Source organism: Prionailurus bengalensis, chromosome B4, assembly GCF_016509475.1.
Source record: "Prionailurus bengalensis isolate Pbe53 chromosome B4, Fcat_Pben_1.1_paternal_pri, whole genome shotgun sequence".
Classification (NCBI taxonomy): domain Eukaryota; kingdom Metazoa; phylum Chordata; class Mammalia; order Carnivora; family Felidae; genus Prionailurus; species Prionailurus bengalensis.
The window spans coordinates 116,589,705-116,615,006 of record NC_057358.1 but is presented as its reverse complement, the minus strand read 5'-3'; the positions used below and the strand labels follow the sequence as shown (position 1 = coordinate 116,615,006).

The following is a 25,302-nucleotide window of genomic DNA, read 5'->3' as shown; positions in this document are numbered from 1 at the left end:
ACTGAGCCACCCAGGCGCCCCCACCTGATTTTACTTTTCAATGCGGCTACTGGAAAATGTAAAATTACTTATGTGGCTCACATTTATGGCTCACATTGTATTTATACTGTACACACTATTGTGTGGAAGTTACCTCCAGGTCTCTGTTTTATACAATTTACAAAACCATCCATGGTGGCCATGTATCCTCCACATACTATTTGGATTGCCATTTTTAAAGAAGTAGTGCTTAGCTCTGAAAGGTTAGGGAAGTAAAGAGTGGGTAGAGAAACTGTGCAGCAAACCTGTATGTGCAAGTTTCCTGATACTCAGGAGTCAAGAGTTTCCTCTCCTAAAAAAGTCAGTATAACTAAATGGGATAGACTTTTCAGTTCAGCTTACCTCAGCTGGCAGCCTTCAGGAAGCAAGGGAGTGTAACTCGTAACCCAACAAGTTGCAGGCTTGGAACAGTTGACTTAATTAGGATGCTTTATCTGCAGCAAGCCTTTTAAAAATATGCTCTGCAAATCTGCAGATGTTCATTTGAGCTTTAAAAGTTGTCATCATTACTTTCCTATCCTTGTCATTTATAAAATCTCTCCAGCTTTAATAAGTTTCACAGTAATAGGAAGACTTGTAAACCTTCTAAGCACTTGACAGCCATTAATGACTTTTCTGATCATCAAGGGAGTCAGATGTTGTCAGCTATATTTTACAAGAGACACTGTCTCAAGAGCTAGAATTAGAACTCAGAAGTACCTGCAAATTGACCCAGAATTTTCTCAGTCTAAAGTGAATCTGACTTTCCTTATAAGACATGACTACATTAATTGCTAACAGTCTCTCACCATTCCTCTTCCTTCCCTTAAGAAGCCCGAATTTGCAGCATAAAAACCTAAAAGCCACTCCTGACTTTAATGGAACCAGACTGAAACCGTGAATGTAGATCTCAAATTTCTTTCCATGTGTCATGCAAACATCTAAGATTTCTACTTGAATTATGAGCGTGAGAATTCTGTGTAGGAAATGACAGTCCTTTCTGTTGCCCTCAGGTGAACGAGTTCATTACAGTGGAGATTTCTGGGCGCTTTGCCATAACCTTGGTCTACAAATGGCATCCCCAAAGCCTAAAGCTATCTCTGGCACCTGTAAAATGCAAGTTTTTCCATCAAGGCTTACCTGAGGAGGTAGGTCCGGAGGTTTCTTTAATCATCTTCATGGCACCACCTCAGTGCAGACCAGAGGAAGAGCAATGCTGACTGATATTAGATTCTTTCTTTTTTTTTTTTAATGTTTATTTTGAGAGGGAGTGACAGCAAGTGGGGAAAGGGCAGAGAGAGAGGATCTGAAGTGGGCTCTGCGCTGACAGCAGAGAGCCTGACGCGGGGCTCCATCTCACCGAGAGATCTACACGGGGCTTGTCCTAAGTGGAAGTTGGACACACAACCAACTGAGCCATTCAGGCATCCTTGGTTTTAGATTCTTGCAGTATTTCCTGGTAATTGCTACAGTAAGGATGCTGGAATCTTGGCTAATTAAAAATCCTGCCAGGGCTGTTACTGGACATTACCTGTGAAGTAACTGGAATGAAGAGAGTTTAGAAGGGGAAAGTAGACTTAGGAGAAAAATGAACACCTGGTTTCTTCTAAGGTCATGATTCCTAAGCTTTGGTGAATTAATTTTCTGTCTCCTATTTTGGTGAATTGTTTGAATTTATATAATCATGATTTCTTAAAATGGAGTGGGGTTCATATATTGTTTTTAACTAAAGCAAAACTAAATTGATTTAAAGTCACTATTTTTCAGCATAAGTAACATTCTAAAGACACTTGAAGATGAGCATTGCAAAAACTATGGCTCAGAAGAATGTTTCTTAATCACTTGACACTTGCACTAACTCTCTATTGAGGAATTTTATGCTAAAACTTTTGTCAAGAGATGAGGCATTAAAATGTCAGTATCTCTAATATCGTGTAGTCAAATAATGGGCTAGCTTGACTAATTCTAATCAAACCTTTGAAGATTTTTAAATTTTGAGTGTGTTTATGGGAATGATACACATATTACAGAACATGTATGAACCTTTAATAAAAGATCTCTAGTTTTAGGGATGGGCATCAAAACTGTGTTGCTCTTGGTTATAGCATAGAAATACCATGCTTGTTTCACATATGCTGAAGTTGTATAATTTTTGCCATAAATAAAGCCTTTACATGAAGCTATCTTGCCTCCTTGGTTTTTTATGACCATGTCCCCATCTGAAAAGAGCTTAATACTCTCTCTCAGCCATTCCCTGATGTCAACCCCATCTCCAAAGAAGCCATGGAGTTATTCAAGGCCTATAAAGTAAAGTGCAAACATATGAAATCTGCAACACAGGACAAAGATGTAAGTGTTAAACAGTCACTATTTTGATATTGGAGGCAAAGGTAACTTTTAGTTTTCATATTATTCTAGAGTTATTTTCCTTTTCCAACATATGCTGGATTTGTTATAAAGAGCTGAAGAGTCAAGCAATTGCACACAGATGGGCCTATTTGTATAGTTACTGGAAGGAGCATAGAATGACTTTTGTTGTTTGTTGGTGTTTAACTTTCCTTAACATCTTAGCCATTTTTTTTTTTTTTTTAGAAATAAACCCTCTTTTTTTAAATTTTTTTTTTCAACCTTTATTTATTTTTGGGACAGAGAGAGACAGAGCTTGAACGGGGGAGGGGCAGAGACAGAGGGAGACACAGAATCGGAAACAGGCTCCAGGCTCCGAGCCATCAGCCCAGAGCCTGACGCGGGGCTCGAACTCCTGGACCGCGAGATTGTGACCTGGCTGAAGTCGGACGCTTAACCGACTGCGCCACCCAGGCGCCCCCATCTTAGCCATTTTTAAGTGTAGAGTTCAGTAGCTTAAGTTCACAATTCACAGTGTTATGCAGCCATCACCACCATTCATCCCCAGAACGTGTTCATTTTGTAAAACTGAAGCTCTGTACCTAGTGAACAACAGCTCTGTTTACCTTCCTCTCCCAGCCTCTGACAACCCCCATTCTACTTTCTATCCCTATGAATTTGACTATTCTAGCTACCTCACATAAGTGGAATCATACAGTATTTGTCCTGTTGTAACTGGCTAATTTTACTTAGCATAATGTTCTCAAAGTCCATCCACATTGTATAAGGTGTCAGAATTTTCTTCATTTTTAAAACTGAATAATATCTCATTATACCACATTTCATTTATCTATTCATGTGTTGATGGACACTTGGATTGCTTCCCTATTTTAGCTATTGTGAATAATGCTGCTATGAACATGGGTGTATAAATATCTCTTTGAGACCCTACCTTCAGTCCTTTCGGATTTGTTTCCAGAAGTGGAATTGCTGGATCATATATAACTACATTTTTAATTTTTTGAGGAACCACCATACTGTTTTCAATAGCAGCTGCACCATGCAACATTCCCATTTGCGGTGCACAAGGATTCTAGTTGTCTGTATTCTTAAAAATACTTGTCATTTGCTGCGTTTTTTTTTTTTTTTAATAGTAGCCATCTGGGGTGCCTGATGGCTCAGTCAGTTAAGCATCCCACTTCAGCTCAGGTCATGATCTCGTGGTCCATGAATTTGAGCCCCACACTGGGCTCTGTGGGGACAGCTAGGAGCCTGGAGCCTGCTTCAGATTCTGTGTCTTCCTCTCTCTGCCCCTCCCCCACTCACACCTCTGTCTCTGTCTCTCTCTCTGTCTCTGTCTCTCTCAAAAAGTAAATAAACATTAAAAGAATTTTTTTAAATAAAAATAAAATAGTATCCATCCTATTGGGTGTGAGGTGGTGTATTTAACTTTTTAAAAATTAACTTTAAGTATGATTTGTTTACAGTTTTATAAAATGCATCCACTTTTAGTGTATACTTTGATGAATTTTAACAATATTTAGTGGTCCATGAAATCCTGAATCTAGAAATCTTTGTTTCTCAAGGAGGCATTAATGGCATTTGGGGCAGGATAATTCTTAGTTGTTCAGGACCATTACAGAATACATCCCTGGCCCCCACAAACTAAATGCCTGTTGCGCCATCAGTCAAAAGGCCCATGCACATTTGTGAATGCTCCCAAGGTACTCACTTGATTTGAGAACTGTTTCATATTATAATTATTCCTGGGGGAATATTTGGGTATATGGTATGGGGAGATCAATCATCAGATTATTGTGAACCAACACTTAAGGGGCAGGTAGAAAGGTAGGAGGAGAACCATGTTACTGTGGTGGACATGGTAAGATCCATGTCCTTTCCCCTCCCTCTTGTATGACAGATTCTGTACTGCTGGGTTTGGAAAACTAAAAACTGTATTTCCAGACTCTCTTGCAGGTGGATTTCTAGATGCATACTAAGCCCTATTAATTAGATGTATTCATATGGGATTTGGAAGATGGAAATAAGGAGAAACCATTTTCTTGCTTTTGCAAACAAGATCATGGAGAAGTTGGGTTTTCTCACAGCAGCACTGTATTATCTAGTCACTAGCATCATAGATAATGAGACACAATTGTGGCAGCTTCCTGGTTCTAACCTCACAGCTTTAGTAGACTGTTCCAGAGCCCCACAGCTCCAGTGGCACTTCCCTGACCACACCTGCCTGATAACAGGTGGAGGCAGCACCTCACCTGGTCAGTCAGTTGGTATTCTGAGAACAGCTGGACACTGCCATTTCCCCTCTTTTGGTGATTTTATAATCAGATACTTACAAAAGGGCTAGAGAGTTTTCTGTTTCCTACAATTGATAATAACATACAAAACAAAGTGAATTTCAAAATGAGGGAGGGGTTATAGAATGAGCCTTTGAGAGAAGCCAAACAAATGAGAAATAAAAAGCATCCATTGAGTTTGTCTTAGGAGGATCAACAGTGACTTCAGCAAGAATGATTTTCAGGGTACAGGTGGAAGTGAGAACCTTTTTTTTTTTTTAATTTTTTTTTCAACGTTTTTTTTTTTTTGGGACAGAGAGAGACAGCATGAATGGGGGAGGGGCAGAGAGAGAGGGAGACACAGAATCGGAAACAGGCTTCAGGCTCTGAGCCATCAGCCCAGAGCCTGACGCGGGGCTCAAACTCCCGGACTGCGAGATCGTGACCTGGCTGAAGTCGGACGCTTAACCGACTGCGCCACCCAGGCACCCCGAGAACCTTTTTATAGTGAGCTGAAGAACAGATACCTGAAAATGTAGAAACTTTTATGCTATTATTGGCATTTTCTCGTGCTTTGGATTTGTATAGTATGAGAAAAGAGGAGTGAGTGCCCCAAACCTATGTTTTAGGCCCTTGCTCTCAAGCTTTCCTAGACCAGTTAACTTCTTAAGTGCCAAACCACTTAACTGCTCACTCTGCACTGGGGCAGCTTTCTGCCATCCCAGATGATAGTCACAATAGTCCAGATTCTTCTTCTTCCTCATTGTGGCAAACTTAGCAGCATCCTTGTGGTTTGGTTTTGGGGTGTTCTGGATGGGAACAATCTGACAAGCTTGCATTGAGGTGACATGATCTCTTGTATGTGGAGCCCAAGTCTAATTTCCCCTATTTGTTCTGCTAGATCCTTTTGGAGTGTCTCCCTCTCCCCATAATTCCCATACCTCCACTACTCGATGCCATGTAAGAAGGCCCTTGCTGGTTTCTGTCTCAGATGGAGGAATGCAAATCCACACCCCCTGGTCCAGGCCTCTAAAGCTTCTCTAGCCTAGAGTTGGATGATCTTCAGCTCTTAAGTTTCCAAGAGAACTTGGTACTATTAAACTGGTGATCATTTATTAGTTATTTACTATAAAATAATATTTAGAAATGATGCTGTTTATAATATTTATAAATTGATTGAAGTATGCTTACCATCATTTTCCAATATAAAAAAATTCATGGTCTTTGGTTTCTAGGGGAAGTAGTATCACAAAATCCCTTTGATATTCATAGAATATTGTTAAGTGTGTGGGGGGGAGGGAATTAAATGATGAAATAGTATGATCAAAAGTGGAACCAGACAACACAAAGAAAAATATATTCTTTTTTTAAAAAGAAAAATATATTCTTATTATGTATTTTATTTATTTATTTTTAATTCTTTTAATGTTTATTTATTTTTGAGACAGAGACAGAGTGTGAACAGGGGAGGGGCAGAGAGAGAGGGAGACACAGAATCTGAAACAGGCTCCAGGCTCTGAGCTGTCAGCACGGTGCCTGATGTGGGGCTCAAACCCATGAACCACAAGACCATGACCTGAGCCGAAGTCTGACGCCCAACCGACTGAGCCACCCAGGCGCCCCTCTTATTATGTATTTTAAAAGACTAGAAGGATGTATGCCTAATTTGGGGGGGTTGAGTACATTACTTTTGAAATAAGAAAAAAATATTTTTGAAATGTGTGAAGTTCCCACAAAGATGAAACATTATGAGTAATATTACCAAGGAAAATCAATCGGAAAAAAATTGTTATTGCAGTTCTGAAGGTTTGACACCATAATTTATATTCATTTCTTTCATGAAACCTACACTTTCCAAAGACTTAGAACGAGGACACCTTCTTCTCAAGGCATGGAACGGCTTCTTGTGTTACTTTCTTAATAGAGAACTGATATATTTATCTCTCGCATTCACAAATAGCACAAAATAATCAACAGAGTCCCTTTTTGTAACTTCTCTAAATAACTCCTACAATCAGCAATTTTCCCAGATATCCCCTCCCTCCAAAATAAATGTTCAAGGTCGTGCAAGCAAGAATAATGAATCATCTTTTCAACTGTGACAACTTAGTCCTTTTTCAAATCTTCCTGAAAGATGAGTTCTTTTGTTTTTTAGATGTTTCATATGCTCTTTGAATAGTATTTCCAGAGAAGAATGTTAAGGTATGACCTTTCAAAGATTTATTTTTGTTGTTTAATTTCTTCCCAATAATTTGAGTTTTCACATGAGTGGTTGATGAGCTAACTCTAGCATACCAAAACACCAACAATTGTTAACAAGTGTACTGTTGAGTTTCCTACTTTTGAAGCTGTACACATAATTCATAGACAGATGTCTGACACTTTTGGGAATTATTTGTCTCCATCAAACATTTCTTGCAACCTGCTTTCTTTGTGGCCTGACATGAAAGGCAAGCTGCTTTCAACTTCTTTACCCTTCACAGGTTCCTCACTCTGCCCAGTATGTTTGCAAATTAAACTAATCTTGAATATTAAAAAAAAATGAATTGGGAAAATGTATTTAAGATAGAATGAATGATATGAATCCAATTCAACTGAAAAATCCCAGTAAAAAATGAAATGGAGGGGTGCCTGGGTGGCTCAGTCAGTTAAGCACCTGACTTGATTTCCGCTCAGGTCATGATCTCACAGGTGGTGAGTTCGAACTCTGCACAGAGCCCATTTGGGATTCATTCTCTCTCTCTCTCTCTCTCTCTCTCTCTCTCTCTCCCCCTCTCTCTCTCCCTCTCCCTCTTTTACTCATGCATGTGCATAAGCACATGCACGTGTGCTCTCTCTCTCTCAAATATAAATAAATAGGGGCACCTGGGTGGCTCAATTGGTTTAGCGTCTGACTTCGACTCAGGTCATGATCTCACATGAGATCAAGCCCCACATCCAGCTCTGTGCTGACAGCCTGAGCCTGCTAAGGATTCTCTCTCCTCTATCTCTCTGCACCCCACCCCCAACTCTCTCTCTCTCAAGCAAATCTAAATAAATAAATAAAACATTTAAAAAATGAAATAGAAATGTGTGATACATAACCTATCCAAAGAATGTATAACTGAATGAAACAAAAATATTGATAATCCAGAAATGCCTATTGCTCGCTCATCTCCCTTTTTTAATCTCATTGTAGGCAGAGATAAGGAGCCAAATAGAAATAAAGGCATTTATTATTTTAAAAAATTTTTAATGTTTATTTATTTTTGAGAGACAGAGACAGAGCATGAGGGTGGGAGGAGTAGAGAGAGAGAGAGGGAGACACAGAATCCGAAGCAGGCTCCAGGCTCTGAGCTGTCAGCACAGAGCCCAACGTGGGGCTCAAACTCATGTGCCGTGAGATCGTGACCTGAGCCGAAGTTGTACGCTTGACCAACTGAGCCACCCAGGCGCCCCACTTGAAATTTTGTTTAATTGAAGTATAGTTGACATACAATATTATATTAGTTTTAGGTGTATGACATAGTGATTTGACAATTATATACATTATGAAATGCTCACTGTAAGTGTAGCTACCATCTATCACCATACAATACAGTATTATTGTCTATATTTCCTATGTTGTACTTTTCATCCCTGTGACTTATTTATTTAAAACTAGAAGTCTGTGGCTCTTAATCACCTTCACCTAAATCAAGGTATTAATTGCTGAAAGAACAGGCTTCACTAGTAGAGCTATATTGGAGAAGCTGGATTGTAGGTAGTTTGGACCTGAGACTCCCTAAATTGAAGAAAACCAGTTACCTTACCCATCAAAGTGCAAGCTGGAAAACTTGAACAGGGGAGAGACATGCCTGTTGGTAGTCTTATCACACAAGGATTGGATATACAAGGAAAACTATATAAGAAGTGGTCAATGAGAGCAATCAATGTAGCCAATGGGGAAAGGTGGTCTGGTGTGGCAGAATTTCACCTGCCCTCCCTGGCTGTGAGAAAGGCACATAGCAAAAAGGCACCACCTTCTGATGTCTTCCCTATTTGTTTCAGAGTCTTTCTGTCACACTGCTTCAACAAAGTCTTTTTCATTTTAGTCACAGGAATTGCCTGAACAACATATTATCTTTAAAACTGTTGGGACGCCTGGGTGGCTCAGTTGGTTAAGCGTCCGACTTCATTTCAGGTCACGATCTCACAGTCTGTGAGTTCGAGCTCCGCGTCGGGCTCTGTGCTGACAGCTCAGAGCCTGGAGCCTGCTTCAGATTCTGTGTCTCCCTCTCTCTCTGCCCCTTCCCCGCTCATGCTCTGTCTCTCTCTGTCTCAAAAATAAATAAAAAAAACATTAAAAAATAAAAAATAAAAAAAACTGTTGAAAAGGTGCCACTTTAGAAAATATGGTCAGTTAAGTAACTATTGTCTGCTCTTCCATTAGCTGAATTCTGTCTTTCCTTGTAAAGAGCAATGAAAGGATGGAAGAAGAAAACAGACATGCCCATCCTCATAAGACATCTTGAAGAGAAGAGATGAAGGACCCTTCTTCTATGGAAATCTGAGGAGATGGAGATAAGGTCTTCACTTAATAAAAAAATTGGCTGAGCTTCCAAGAAAATTAAAGAACAGATCGTCTTTTCAACAAATGATTCTGGGAAAACTGGATATCTATGTGCAAAAGAATGGAATTGGATCTCGTCCTTAAACTATAGACCTAAATGTTGGAGCTAAAACTCTGAGAAGAAAACACAAGTGTAAATATGCCCGATCTTGGATTAGACAGTGGTTTCTTAGATACCACACCAAGCACAAGTGAAAAAAGAAAAAAATAGATCAATTGGACTTGATAAAAATTTAAAACATTTGTGCTACAAACAATACCATCAAGAAAGTGAAAAAAACCCTCACAAAATGGAAGAAAATATTTGTAAGTCATATGTCTGATAAGGAACTTGTGTCCAGAATATATAAAGAAATCTTACAACTCAATAATAAAAAGGAAAATAATACATTTTTTAATGAGGAAAAGATCTGAATAGACAAGTGTCCAAAGAAGATATATAAATGGCAAATTAGCCCATGAAAAGACATTCAACAAAATTAGCCATCAGGAAAATGCACATTAAAACCACAATGAAATACCACTTCACACCCATTAGGATAGCTAAAATTAAAAAGACAATAACAATTGTTGGTAAGCATATGGAGAAATTGGAACTCTCATTCCTCACTGCTGGTGAGGAATGGTACAGCGACTTTGGAAAACAGCCTGGCAGTTATTCAAAAAGTTGAATATGGAGTTACCATATGACTCACCAATTCTACTCCTCCATAAAGAAATAAAAACATGTCCACATAGAAACTTGTACTTAACAACATTTTTCATCAATTTATGAATAGATAAAGAAAATGTATTATATTCAAATAATGGAATAGTATTCAGCCATAAAAGAGAATGAAGTACTGATACATGCTACCACATGGATGAATCTTGAAAACATTATCGTAAGTGAAAAAAGCAGGTCACAAAGGATGACAGATTGTATGATTCTATTTATATGAAATATACAAAACAGGCAAATCTTTGCAGGCAGAGGGGAAGTTAGAGGTTGCCTAAGGCTGGAGGGCCAGGGAGAAATAGACTCTTAATTGGTACAATATTTTTGGAGTGTGTGGGGAGGGGGGATACAAAAATACTCTAAAATTAGATTGTGAAAATGATTGCACAACTCTGTGCAACTCTGTGAATATACTAAAAACCATTGAATTCTATACCCTAATTGGATACATGGACTGATATGTGAGTTATATCTCAATAAAGCAGTTTTTAAAAAATCTGGCTGTATAGCAGAAGAGATATTCTGAGAAGCCTTTTTACTGCAAAACACCTATAACTGAATACATTATAACTAATAAAAATTTTAATGCATTACCAAATTCACAAGAAAGTAAAGGACATTGTCTTATTATTTAATAATCTGTACATGTGAAATGAAATTATATGAAAAGCAACAGAATAAAGACACCAAAATCAAAATAGTACAAATACTTTCCCTTGTGGGGAAGAGGGAAATACAAATGGGGAGGAGTTCACAGAGAGCTAAAGTTTAATTGCATTGATAATGTTCTGTTTATTTAGCTGGGCAGTGGGTAGATGAGTGTTCCTTTTACTATTCTTTATACTTTATTCTCTAAATTTTATTTCTAAAATACACACATACCCTGTAAAACATGACATTTCCGTGCACAGGAAGATCAAAAGTAAAAATTTAGAGTGAATTTAATAAAAAGTCAGGCTTCAGCCAATTTAAATCACTTTATGGAACTATGAAGCTTCTTCGTACTTGACCCAAAGCAGCAGCTATATACTTCATTTCCTAAAAAGCTTCAGGGAACAATTTGACTTTGTCAGAATTAAAATATTTGAGTGACACCAGAAAGAAGATGAAAAGACAAGCCACATAAAGGCAGAAAATATTTATAATATACATATCTTACAAAGGACCAACACCCAGAGTATATGAAGAACTCCTACAACTCAATCATAAAATAATAAGACAGCCCAACAAAAAATGTGCAATAGATTTGAAAAGATATTTTGAAAACTAAGATACAGTTGACCAAAAAGCACGTAGAAATATATGCAACATCTCCAGTCATCAAGGAAATGCAAATTATAACCATAATGAGTTACCACCTAATGCCCTTTAGAATGGCTATAAATGAAAGATTGATAATACCATGTGTTACCAAGGACGTGAAACAACAGGACTTTCATACATTGCTGGAGGAAATGTAAAATGGTATAGCCAATATGGAAAATTTTTAGCATTCTATAAAATTATACCTACTGGGTGACCCAGCAATTCCATTCCTAGGTATTTATTTACTCAAGGCCAGCCATCTATTTTCACATAAAGACTTCTACATGAATGTAGCATCTATATTCATAATTTTAAAAAACTGGAAACAACCCAAACATCCATCAGCTGATGAATGATATATACATATACAATGGAATATCACTAATAAAAAGGAATGAGCCACTGATACACAAAAACAGATGAATCTTAGAAAAAGTATGCTGAGCAAAAAGAATCCAGAAATGAAAGACTGTATACTATATGACTCCAGTCATGTGAAACTCTAAGACCCTCTGGGTCCGGGGGGGATTGCTTACAAAGGGGAAGGAGAGAAATTTGGAGGGTGTTGGAAATGCTCTAGATTTTGATTATGGTGGTGTTCACATTTGTCAATACTCACCAAATAATACACTTTAATGGGTGCTGTTTATTATATTTAAATTATACCTTAAAAAAGTTGATAAAACAAAAAAATGTCAAAAAAGATGAAGGTTCAGCATAGGGTCAAGTAGAAGAAGAGATCTGCAGAAGAGTCTCACTTTGAACATCAAATGGATACAGCAAGCAACATGAATTTGAGAGGACTGGAATATGTTGCCAAATCATCCAATTATGAGCCCTTATTCTTTGAAATGGTACAGAAAGGGGAAATGCAGGGTTTATTTTTTTTCATGTTATTTTATTCATTTTTATCACCTATTTGTTCTTCTGTCTCAGTCTGTTATACAAACTCAAAGAAATAATTCCTCCGGAGTCTATGTTCTTGTGAGAGAGACAGGATGTTTTAGAACTTTTAGGTTCATGTGTTACCTCTTTAGTAACACATCTACTAATCATTTGAAAAAAAATGCTTCTTTCTCCTTCTGCTTTTACATTTTCAAAAATGTATTTCTCACAGATGTTGGTCATGCCTGTGAACTATCTCATTTCATCAATTCCATTTATCATCTTCCCTTGTTAGCAAATTCTGGTTTTTAGCAACTCTTGGGGAATTTTGTCAATTTTATTCTATTAAAAGAAAACCTCTAAAGAAATTTGCTTTGCTTGTAATTAACCAACTCAGTAAACATGTGATAGGGAGAAGTTTTCAAAAGCGAGGAACCAGGGTGAAAAGTTTTGATGTCTAAGAGATTTTTGTGAGTAGAAAAATGCAATCACTTGGTTTTGAAATTAATATTCATTTTATTAAAGTGACCTATATAAAAACCCAGTTTGCATTAAGGTTTAAGGCTATTAAAAATCTAATTATTTTATCTATAAACTCTACTAAAATAACAATTGTCCATGTTCCCAGAGAGACCTGCAGGCCTGGGGCCCCTCCTGTTCCCCTTCCATTTGGGTGCACGAAGAAGACCCCGAGACTGGGCCAGTGCTTCAGGGCCAGAGAGGAGGAGGTGGGAGAGGCCTCCTGCCCCTCAACCTGTAAACACAATAAAATTGTCGCCAGCAAAAATAAATAAATAAATAAATAAATAAAATAACAATTGTCTTTACCTCTTCTTAATTAATGTTTGATTAACTCAAATTGAACTGACTATAGTTCCAAATTAGACTCACATACAACTTAATGAAAAACAATCTCATATATTAAAAATTTTTTTAATGTTTATTTTTGAGAGACAGAGAGGGACAGAGCATAAGCAGGGGAGGGGCAGCGAGAGAGAGGGAGACACAGAATCTGAAGCAGGCTCCAGGCTCTGAGCTGTGGGCACAGAGCCCGATGCGGGGCCCAAACTCATGAGTCGTGAGATCACGACCTGAGTGGAAGTTAGACGCTTAACCAACTGAGCCACCCTGGTGCCCCGCAATCTCATATATTTTAAAGTGTTTATATTTTTAATATATCTTGCTCCCCTTTAAGTACCTCAAATGCATATTTATAACACTAAGCAAAATATTCTCAAGTTATTAATTTTTGTAAAGCAAATTAAATTGGGGGGAATCTCAAGTTCTCTTAAATATTCTAATTATATTTTTGAACTTAGTCAAATTATCTTCAACTTTAAAACTTAATAATCACAAGTCTAAAATCAGTTGACTCAATTTAAATTGAAAGCCCAAGAGTCACCTTAGATTCTCTAATTTACCAAAACTTCTTTAATATTTCAAATGTAACAAATACACAATATTATCCCAATGATTCAAAATTCACTTATACACATTAAAGTTTTAACATTGTCAGATTACTTTATCTCTCTATTTGAATTCTAAACTTTTCTAAGGATTATTTAATCCACCAAATTTTTGAGACTGATACTCAGGACCTAAGACATATGTTTTCAGGTAATTTTTATCAACATCTCAGGTGGATTCTCTCAGTCCTTTTTAGAGTCATTGTAACAAGGGAGTTCAAGCCTGAGCCCTTCAGATAGGGTTGATTTTTCCCAGGTTCAAATTAAAATCTCAACTTTATTATCTGATTTCTGTAGACCAAATTTCTTAAAACTCTTGCTACCCACTTCATTAAATTCTTCATGTCATTGAATTCTGTACTTTCTTCAAATTCTTCCTGGGTAAAGGGCACCTGGGGTACTCAATCAGTCAAGCGTCCAACTTCGGCTCAAATCATGATCTCATGGTTTGTGGGTTCAAGCCCCATGTCAGGCTCTGTGCAGACAGTTCAGAGCCTGGAGCCTGTTTCAGATGCTGTATCTCCCTCCCTCTCTGCCCTTCCCCTCTCATGCTCTGTTTCTCTGTCTCCCTCAAAAATAAACATTTAAAAAAATAAATTCTTCCTAGGTTCTGCTCATGTTTCATATCTTCATCAGGTTCTGTCATAACACACTAAAATTAAGCAAATGACAACTGGATAATGAGTTAGGTATACAATTATGTACATATTTTATATGTAAATATGAAAATGTCCATATAATTATGTATACTTAATTAATATATATATATAACTGAGTTATCAACAATTTTCCTAGTCACATAATGTCTAATAGCCTCATGATGTACTTCTTTGAAACTTTCTTCTGCTAATTAGAAACTCAACGTTACAAATGTTAAATTTCCTACTTAAGCCGCTGTAACTTTCTGTGCTTCTAACCATGCCCTTGTGCTGTATTGTAATTGTTTTGTTTTCATTTTAATATAGCTGACACACAATGTTACATTATTTTCAGAGGTACAACATAGTGATTCAACTTCTCTATACCTTATGCTATGCTCACCACAAGTGTAGCTACCATCTGTTACCATACAACCCTGTAACAATATCATTGACTATATTCCTTATGCTGTGCCACTTGTTCCTGTGACTGACTTATTCCATAACTGAAAACCTGTATCTCCCACTCCTCTTTACCCACTTTGCTCCTCCCCCACCCCCTTCTCTCTGGCAGTCTTCAGTTTATTCTCTGTATCCATAGGTCTGATTCTACTTTTTGTTTGTTTATTCATTTGCTTTGTTTTTAGATTTCTTTTTTTTTTTTAATTTTTGTAAAATTTATTTATTTGAGAGACAAAGAGAGAGTATGAGCAGGGGAGGGGCAGACAGAGATGGAGACACAGAATTCGAAGCAGGATACAGGCTCCAAGCTGTCAGCACAGAGCCTGATGCGGGGCTCGAACTCACAAACTGCGAGATCATGACCTGAGCCGAAGTCAGACACTTAACCGACTGAGCCACCGAGGCGCCCCTGTCTTTAGATTTCATATATAAGCAAATCATATGGTATTTGTCTTTCTCTGTCTGACTTATTTCACTTAGCATAATATTCTCTAGATCCATTCATTTTGTTGCAAATGGCAAGATCTCATCCTTTTCTATGGCTTCATAATATTCCATCATGAATATTGTCACATCTTCTTTACCCATCCATCTATTGATGGACACTTAGGTTGCTTACATATGTTGGCTATTGTAAATGATGCTGTAATAAACATAGGGGTACATATATCTTTTTGAATTAGTGTTTCTATTTCTTTGGGTAAATACCCCATGGTGGAATTATTGGATCATATGATATTTCTATTTTTTTAATTGCAATCATTTACCCATCTACTTCTTCCACAGACTGTGACCTCCTTGAGGATAGGGAGTATGGCTTTTTCTTACCCATTTTTTGGTGTGATAAAATATACATTACATAAAACTTAAACCATAAAATTTTAACCATTTTAAGTGCATAATTCAGTGGCATGAAGTATTCTAACAAGGGAACATGACTTATATGTATCTGTAATCCCAGTTTCTGGCACAGTGCCTGATTGTAAATGTTACTTGATAAACATTTGTTGGACAAGCTACTGAATGATGAATAAATAAATGAACAAATGAATGAATTAATGTTTTATAGCCATATAGTAAGTGTCTATATGAATTATACTATATATGTAATTTCCTGTTTTGAAGCCTTCGAGTTTAACAGACACAATGAAAATAGCTACGTTTGATCCCGTAATGGACATAAGCCCTATGTCTGACATCACAACAGTTATTAAATTAAGAAGACTGCAGAAAAAGGTCAAGCACATCCTACTTCACTGGCTGGATTACTACAGATTTGCTTTAGGTCAGTCATGGAATCCACTGAATTGCTCCATATAACCTGTTCCCATCATTCAGACTTCCAGAGGATCAACATTTGAATGCCTCTTCCTTCCATGGTTCCCAAGGTAGTAAGTTTGTAAACTGTAAAGCACTATACATATAGATTCTTATCTCGGGTCCAGGTGATTAGCCATAGCAAGAAAATCAAAGGAGCTGACCTTAATTTTATTTCCTTTTTCTTTTTAGAGAAGATCATCTATTTGATCACTTCTGTATTTTCACAAGGGAAGGTGCTTTCATATTCATATTTTGGATCAGAAAACACTCTTACTCATCAACCACCATAGTTCAGTCTCCCCACCAAAGCCTCAGTCCTTGCTAATGTCTTCTGTTCATTTGTTGTGTTGAGAAGAAGCCTGTGTACTCCATTAGAATGTACTGTTGGAATGTCGACTCATAGGTGTTTGATTACAGAGTCAGGTCACAGCCAATTCTCATTATTCACAGTAGTTGGGTTCTATAAAATCTCTACAAACACTGAATTAGCCAATCTTGAACCATTGCTCCTAGGATAAACACAGGATGAGGTTCCTTTGAGCCTCTGGTCACAGTATTTTTGTCAGCTTATCATTATGTAACCTTATTTTATGTGTGTCTGTCTGAAGACACCTTATTTAATATATTTTCTTGATACATTAACATTGAACTCATGGCCAATAGCACTATAACTCATGCCTGAGCTAAGCTTATTTACCACATGTATATTCTCTATAAGGCCCATCATAGCCTTCTTGCCACTGGAATGCTGTCTTGCACTTTGGAATGATGACTACACCTGCAGTCCATTTTAAATAGCAAAATCACCAACAAAAAGCACAAAAATGCAAGAACATTGGCACTGAATAGACCACGTAAAGGACACTTGCTTACAGCATGAGAGTGGAAGCAAGAAGGCAGAGCATCGCCTTGTTCAAGCTCAACTGGGAAAATGCAAGATACAACTTAAGTTTTGCTTAGCTGTATACATCAACAAGTGACTGTGAAAGTGCCGCAGGTAATGATTTAGGGTTACAAATAAACTTTAGCAAGTAGGCAAATTCATAAGCACAGAATCTGTGAATAATGAGGATTGAATGTAAGCTACATCCAAAAAGTAAGCTTCTCCATTTGAGGAAATAATTTGCTAGTCATTATTATATATAGTAGAGTTTCCCAAAGGATTTGCCACAAATGTTTTACACAGGTACTAAGAAGTGGATATCCTTAGCCCTTAGGGCAGTGGCTGGGCTGGGGTGATTGAGCCCCCTGGGTAGTTGATTCCACCTGTCATGCCATGTTTACCACAACGTGCCATACCAATACATTGTATTTTCTCTTTTATATCATATTTCCTGTGATAAGAATCTACATGTATAGGGGTCAACAGTTTACAATTTTCTGTGCGACTTTAAAAAAAAGTCTAGGAAGCACTGGTCTATTGCATGGTTAAAGCACAGTCTTCAAAATTAAACAAATCTGTTCAAAGCCTGGTTCTGGAAGATGGCGGCTTAGGAGGACGCTGGGCTCACCGCACGTCCTGCTGATCACTTAGATTCCATCTACACCTGCCTAAATAACCCAGAAAACCGCCAGAGGATTAGCAGAACAGAGTCGCCGGAGCCAAACGCAGACGACAGGCCCACGGAAGAGGGTAGGAAGGGCGGCGAGGCGGTGCGCGCTCCACGGACTGGCGGGAGGGAGCCGGGGCGGAGGGGCGGCTCGCCGGCCAAGCAGAGCCCCCGAGTCGGGCTTGCAAAAGCGGAGGGGCCGGGCGGACTGTGTTCCGACAGCAAGCGCGACTTAGCGTCTGGGAGGTCAGAAATTAACAGCTCTGCTCGGAAAGCGGGAAGGCTGGAGGACAAAGGGAGGGAGAGCTGCTGAGCCCCCTGACAACAGAGCTCAGTTTGGTGGGGAACAAAGGCGCTCGCCAGCGCCATTTCCCCCGCCCATCCCCCAGCCGAAATCCCAAAGGGAACCGGTTCCTGCCAGGGAACTTGCTCGCTCCGCCAAACACCCAACTGCACTTCTGCGGAGCCAAACCTCCGGCAGCGGCAGCGGATCTGACTCCCTCCCGCTGCCACAGGGCCCCTCCTGAAGTGGATCACCTAAGGAGAAGCGATCTAAGCCTGCCCCTCCTGCCCCCGAGCACCTTGCCTACCCACCCCAGCTAATACGCCAGATCCCCAGCATCACAAGCCTGGCAGGGTGCAAGTAGCCCAGACGAGCCACACCACCCCACAGTGAATCCCGCCCCTAGGAGAGGGGAAGAGAAGGCACACACCAGTCTGACTGTGGCCCCAGCGGTGGGCTGGGGGCAGACATCAGGTCTGACTGCGGCCCCGCCCACCAACTCCAGGTATACACCACAGCACAGGGGAAGTGCCCTGCAGGTCCTCACCACGCCAGGGACTATCCAAAATGACCAAGCGGAAGAACTCCCCTCAGAAGAATCTCCAGGAAATAACAACAGCTAATGAGCTGATCAAAAAGGATTTAAATAATATAACAGAAAGTGAATTTAGAATAATAGTCATAAAATTAATCGCTGGGCTTGAAAACAGTATACAGGACAGCAGAGAATCTCTTGCTACAGAGATCAAGGGACTAAGGAACAGTCACGAGGAGCTGAAAAACGCTTTAAACGAAATGCATAACAAAATGGAAACCACCACAGCTCGGCTTGAAGAGGCAGAGGAGAGAATAGGTGAACTAGAAGATAAAGTGATGGAAAAAGAGGAAGCTGAGAAAAAGAGAGATAAAAAAATCCAGGAGTATGAGGGGAAAATTAGAGAATTAAGTGATACACTAAAAAGAAATAATATACGCATAATTGGTATCCCAGAGGAGGAAGAGAGAGGGAAAGGTGCTGAAGGGGTACTTGAAGAAATCATAGCTGAGAACTTCCCTGAACTGGGGAAGGAAAAAGGCATTGAAATCCAAGAGGCACAGAGAACTCCCTTCAGACGTAACTTGAATCGATCTTCTGCACGACATATCATAGTGAAACTGGCAAAATACAAGGATAAAGAGAAAATTCTGAAAGCAGCAAGGGGTAAACGTGCCCTCACATATAAAGGGAGACCTATAAGACTCGTGACTGATCTCTCTTTTGAAACTTGGCAGGCCAGAAAGAATTGGCAAGAGATTTTCAGGGTGCTAGACAGAAAAAATATGCAGCCGAGAATCCTTTATCCAGCAAGTCTGTCATTTAGAATAGAAGGAGAGATAAAGGTCTTCCCAAACAAACAAAAACTGAAGGAATTTGTCACCACTAAACCAGCCCTACAAGAGATCCTAAGGGGGACCCTGTGAGACAAAGTCCCAGAGACATCACTATAAGCATAAAACATACAGACATCACAATGACTCTAAACCCGTATCTTTCTATAATAACACTGAATGTAAATGGATTAAATGCGCCAACCAAAAGACATAGGGTATCAGAATGGATAAAAAAACAAGACCCATCTATTTGCTGTCTACAAGAGACTCATTTTAGACCTGAGGACACCTTTAGATTGAGAGTGAGGGGATGGAGAACTATTTATCATGCGACTGGAAGCCAAAAGAAAGCTGGAGTAGCCATACTTATATCAGACAAACTAGACTTTAAATTAAAGGCTGTAACAAGAGATGAAGAAGGACATTATATAATAGTTACAGGGTCTATCCATCAGGAAGAGCTAACAATTATCAATGTCTATGCACCGAATACCGGAGCCCCCAAATATATAAAACAATTACTCATAAACATAAGCAACCTTATTGATAAGAATGTGGTAATTGCAGGGGACTTTAATACACCACTTACAGAAATGGATAGATCATCTAGACACACGGTCAATAAAGAAACAAGGGCCCTGAATGAGACATTGGATGAGATGGACTTGACAGATATATTTAGAACTCTGCATCCCAAAGCAACAGAATATACTTTCTTCTCGAGTGCACATGGAACATTCTCCAAGATAGATCATATACTGGGTCACAAAACAGCCCTTCATAAGTTTACAAGAATTGAAATTATACCATGCTTACTTTCAGACCACAATGCCATGAAGCTTGAAATCAACCACAGGAAAAAGTCTGGAAAACCTCCAAAAGCATGGAGGTTAAAGAACACCCTACTAACGAATGAGTGGGTCAACCAGGCAATTAGAGAAGAAATTAAAAAATATATGGAAACAAACGAAAATGAAAATACAACAATCCAAACGCTTTGGGACGCAGCAAAGGCAGTCCTGAGAGGAAAATACATTGCAATCCAGGCCTATCTCAAGAAACAAGAAAAATCCCAAATACAAAATCTAACAGCACACCTAAAGGAACTAGAAGCAGAACAGCAAAGGCAGCCTAAGCCCAGCAGAAGAAGAGAAATAATAAAGATCAGAGCAGAAATAAACAATATAGAAACTAAAAAAACTGTAGAGCAGATCAACGAAACCAAGAGTTGGTTTTTTGAAAAAATAAACAAAATTGACAAACCTCTAGCCAGGCTTCTCAAAAAGAAAAGGGAGATGACCCAAATAGATAAAATCATGAATGAAAATGGAATGATTACAACCAATCCCTCAGAGATACAAACAATTATCAGGGAATACTATGAAAACTTATATGCCAACAAAATTGGACAACCTGGAAGAAATGGACGAATTCCTGAACACCCACACGCTTCCAAAACTCAATCAGGAGGAAATAGAAAGCTTGAACAGACCCATAACCAGCGAAGAAATTGAATCGGTTATCAAAAATCTCCCAACAAATAAGAGTCCAGGACCAGATGGCTTCCCAGGGGAGTTCTACCAGACGTTTAAAGCAGAGATAATACCTATCCTTCTCAAGCTATTCCAAGAAATAGAAAGGGAAGGAAAACTTCCAGACTCATTCTATGAAGCCAGTATTACTTTGATTCCTAAACCAGACAGAGACCCAGTAAAAAAAGAGAACTACAGGCCAATATCCCTGATGAATATGGATGCAAAAATTCTCAATAAGATACTAGCAAATCGAATTCAACGGCATATAAAAAGAATTATTCACCATGATCAAGTGGGATTCATTCCTGGGATGCAGGGCTGGTTCAACATTCGCAAATCAATCAACGTGATACATCACATTAACAAAAAAAGAGAGAAGAACCATATGATCCTGTCAATCGATGCAGAAAAGGCCTTCGACAAAATCCAGCACCCTTTCTTAATAAAAACCCTTGAGAAAGTCGGGATAGAAGGAACATACTTAAAGATCATAAAAGCCATTTATGAAAAGCCCACAGCTAACATCATCCTCAACGGGGAAAAACTGAAAGCTTTTTCCCTGAGATCAGGAACACGACAAGGATGCCCACTCTCACCGCTGCTGTTTAACATAGTGCTGGAAGTTCTAGCATCAGCAATCAGACAACAAAAGGAAATCAAAGGCATCAAAATTGGCAAAGATGAAGTCAAGCTTTCGCTTTTTGCAGATGACATGATATTATACATGGAAAATCCGATAGACTCCACCAAAAGTCTGCTAGAACTGATACAGGAATTCAGCAAAGTTGCAGGATACAAAATCAATGTACAGAAATCAGTTGCATTCTTATACACTAACAATGAAGCAACAGAAAGACAAATAAAGAAACTGATCCCATTCACAATTGCACCAAGAAGCATAAAATACCTAGGAATAAATCTAACCAAAGATGTAAAGGATCTGTATGCTGAAAACTATAGAAAGCTTCTGAAGGAAATTGAAGAAGATTTAAAGAAATGGAAAGACATTCCCTGCTCATGGATTGGAAAAATAAATATTGTCAAAATGTCAATACTACCCAAAGCTATCTACACATTCAATGCAATCCCAATCAAAATTGCACCAGCATTCTTCTCGAAACTAGAACAAGCAATCCTAAAATTCATATGGAACCACAAAAGGCCCCGAATAGCCAAAGGAATTTTGAAGAAGAAGACCAAAGCAGGAGGCATCACAATCCCAGACTTTAGCCTCTACTACAAAGCTGTCATCATCAAGACAGCATGGTATTGGCACCAAAACAGACACATAGACCAATGGAATAGAATAGAAACCCCAGAACTAGACCCACAAACGTATGGCCAACTCATCTTTGACAAAGCAGGAAAGAACATCCAATGGAAAAAAGACAGCCTCTTTAACAAATGGTGCTGGGAGAACTGGACAGCAACATGCAGAAGGTTGAAACTAGACCACTTTCTCACACCATTCACAAAAATAAACTCAAAATGGATAAAGGACCTCAATGTGAGACAGGAAACCATCAAAACCTTAGAGGAGAAAGCAGGAAAAGACCTCTCTGACCTCAGCCGTAGCAATCTCTTACTCGACACATCCCCAAAGGCAAGGGAATTAAAAGCAAAAGTGAATTACTGGGACCTTATGAAGATAAAAAGCTTCTGCACAGCAAAGGAAACAACCAACAAAACTAAAAGGCAACCAACAGAATGGGAAAAGATATTCGCAAATGACATATCGGACAAAGGGCTAGTATCCAAAATCTATAAAGAGCTCACCAAACTCCACACCCGAAAAACAAATAACCCAGTGAAGAAATGGGCAGAAAACATGAATAGACACTTCTCTAAAGAAGACATCCGGATGGCCAACAGGCACATGAAAAGATGTTCAGCGTCGCTCCTTATCAGGGAAATACAAATCAAAACCACACTCAGGTATCACCTCACGCCAGTCAGAGTGGCCAAAATGAACAAATCAGGAGACTATAGATGCTGGAGAGGATGTGGAGAAACGGGAACCCTCTTGCACTGTTGGTGGGAATGCAAATTGGTGCAGCCGCTCTGGAAAGCAGTGTGGAGGTTCCTCAGAAAATTAAAAATAGACCTACCCTATGACCCAGCAATAGCACTGCTAGGAATTTATCCAAGGGATACAGGAGCACTGATGCATAGGGCCACTTGTACACCAATGTTCATAGCAGCACTCTCAACAATAGCCAAATTATGGAAAGAGCCTAAATGTCCATCAACTGATGAATGGATAAAGAAATTGTGGTTTATATACACAATGGAATATTACATGGCAATGAGAAAAAATGAAATATGGCCTTTTGTAGCAACGTGGATGGAACTGGAGAGTGTGATGCTAAGTGAAATAAGCCATACAGAGAAAGACAGATACCATATGGTCTCACTCTTATGTGGATCCTGAGAAACTTAACAGGAACCCATGGGGGAGGGGAAGGAAAAAAAAAAAAAAAAAGAGGTTAGAATGGGAGAGAGCCAAAGCATAAGAGACTGTTAAAAACTGAGAACAAACTGAGGGTTGATGGGGGGTGGGAGGGAGGAGAGGGTGGGTGATGGGTATTGAGGAGGGCACCTTTTGGGATGAGCACTGGGTGTTGTATGGAAACCAATTTGTCAATAAATTTCAGAAAAAAAAAAAAAAAAAAAAAAAAAAAAAAAAAAAAAACAAAGCCTGGTTCTGGCTTTTTCTAGCTGAGTGTACATGGACTTGTCTGTGATATCATGAAAATAAGAGTACTCACCTCAAGAGGGAACTTATTTCAGTCGGATAGTGCATTTAAAGTGTTTGGCACATTATCTGGCGCAAGATAAGCACAGACAATCAAACTCCCATGGATTAGATTTGTTGATAACCTAGACATTTTTCTGATTACATAGATGCTATGTATCCCCTGGGCAACCAAGAAGTACATTTAAAATAAGAGAAACAACAGAAAGGCCCTTCTGTAAATGGATGAAGGACCATCCAGATTATTGAAGCCAGTTTAACCCATACAGCTCAGCCTACACATACCCTGGTCCACTAAAGGTTTTCAGTGATGTATATTCTGTTTACATTTCAGGAATTGAATCCCTGTACATTTGCAAAATACCCAAGTCGCCACAGAAAGTGATCAAGAAACAAAAAGTCTCATCAGCAAAATTTCCTCTGAAACAAAGTACAAAGGAAAAAGATGAGAATAAGGAGTATCTTCAATACCAAAATACCTTCCTAGAACTGAAAGGTATCTTTCAGCCTTCGCCTCTCTATTGCATCCGGAAGACCCCAGTCAGCAATCAGTACCTCAGGTACCAGCCTCATTTGTCTTAACTCATAGTCCAGGTTATGTTTGAAAGAGCTTCAGATGGATGTCTCATTTAGTCCACCTTCAAATGCTGAGCAAGACCTGTTAAATTGCTTCACACAAGAGTTCTTTCTAAGCAGGGTGGGTTAAGCTGTTGCCACTTACATGCTATCAGTGAAACGTTTTTCCTAAACGTGGGACACGTTTATATGTCTAGATTCAAGCATTTGAGTTTTCTCCACCCTGCTTCCCTAGAGGCTGCCCGCTTAGTGGAGGAATTTGAATCTATCAGGAATCAAGACTCAGTTTGTTTTCACCTCTTTGGTGAGTACATGTTTAAAACCTGACCCTATATTTGGGTTGAAAACTCTTGACTCTCTGTGTGGTGATGGTAAATGAGGGCCAGGAGTTACTGCTTCCCTTGCTGTCTCATGCAGTTCTCCTGAGAGAAATGTGCCCTTGTTTTCTTCATCAACATAAAAAGCCAGGTTCTCTTTGCATCTGTATCTCTGGGACTAGCTGCCAAATAGGGATGCTTCTCACCTCAGGTGAAAAAGGCCCAGCCATCACCTCCATCCAGGTCCAGGTGGCAGGGGAGAGGGGAGGGCTTGTTGGAGGAGTGGGCTGGTCTCTATACTGGAATCTACACTGGGTGGCAGCCTTTGGAAGCCACAGGAGAAGCCGCCTCTTCTACCACCGAGTGAACTGCAGGCCAGCTGGGCTGATAATCTGCCAAGATGGCCAGGAGCTGGGTTCCCAATCCTAATATTGCTTCAGGAACATTATTGAAAACAATAAATTTAAAGAAAAGTGGCAATGGGGCACCTAGGTGGCTCAATTGGTTGGGTGTCTGACTTTGGCTCATGTCATGATCTCACAGTTCGTGGGTTCAAGCCCCGCGTTGGACTAGAGCCTGCTTCAGATTCTGTGTCTCCCTCTCTCTCTCTCTGCCCCTCCACCCCCTCAAAAATAAACACTATTTTTAAAAAAAATAAAGAAAAGTGGCAAATACCATGAGGGGGACATTTCTTGTATTTGCAGCATTGTTAGCAGACTTCACGAGTGCCACTAAGCAAGCCGTGCTGCCTGACACCTGGGCACGGAATGAATTCATTCTACCAAACACTGTCATCTGCCACCTATAGGCATGTGGGCAATCAGCAATACAAAGACTTGGTCCTTGTCCTCCAAAAACTTCAAAGTATTAAT

The 25,302-nt window shown here is 39.2% G+C and overlaps 1 protein-coding gene across 1 annotated transcript in view; it reads left to right on the top strand.

Moving 5' to 3' along the window:
* LOC122473675 overlaps nt 1-24,119 on the top strand; it is a 58,022-nt gene extending 33,903 nt beyond the window's left edge. The window contains exons 6-9 of the mRNA XM_043564293.1: nt 1,032-1,166; nt 2,266-2,367; nt 15,849-16,008; nt 23,872-24,119. Coding sequence (XP_043420228.1) covers nt 1,032-1,166; nt 2,266-2,367; nt 15,849-16,008; nt 23,872-24,119 — 645 coding nt within the window. The remainder of the gene's footprint in view (nt 1-1,031; nt 1,167-2,265; nt 2,368-15,848; nt 16,009-23,871) is intronic.
* Nucleotides 24,120-25,302: the final 1,183 nt, after the last annotated feature.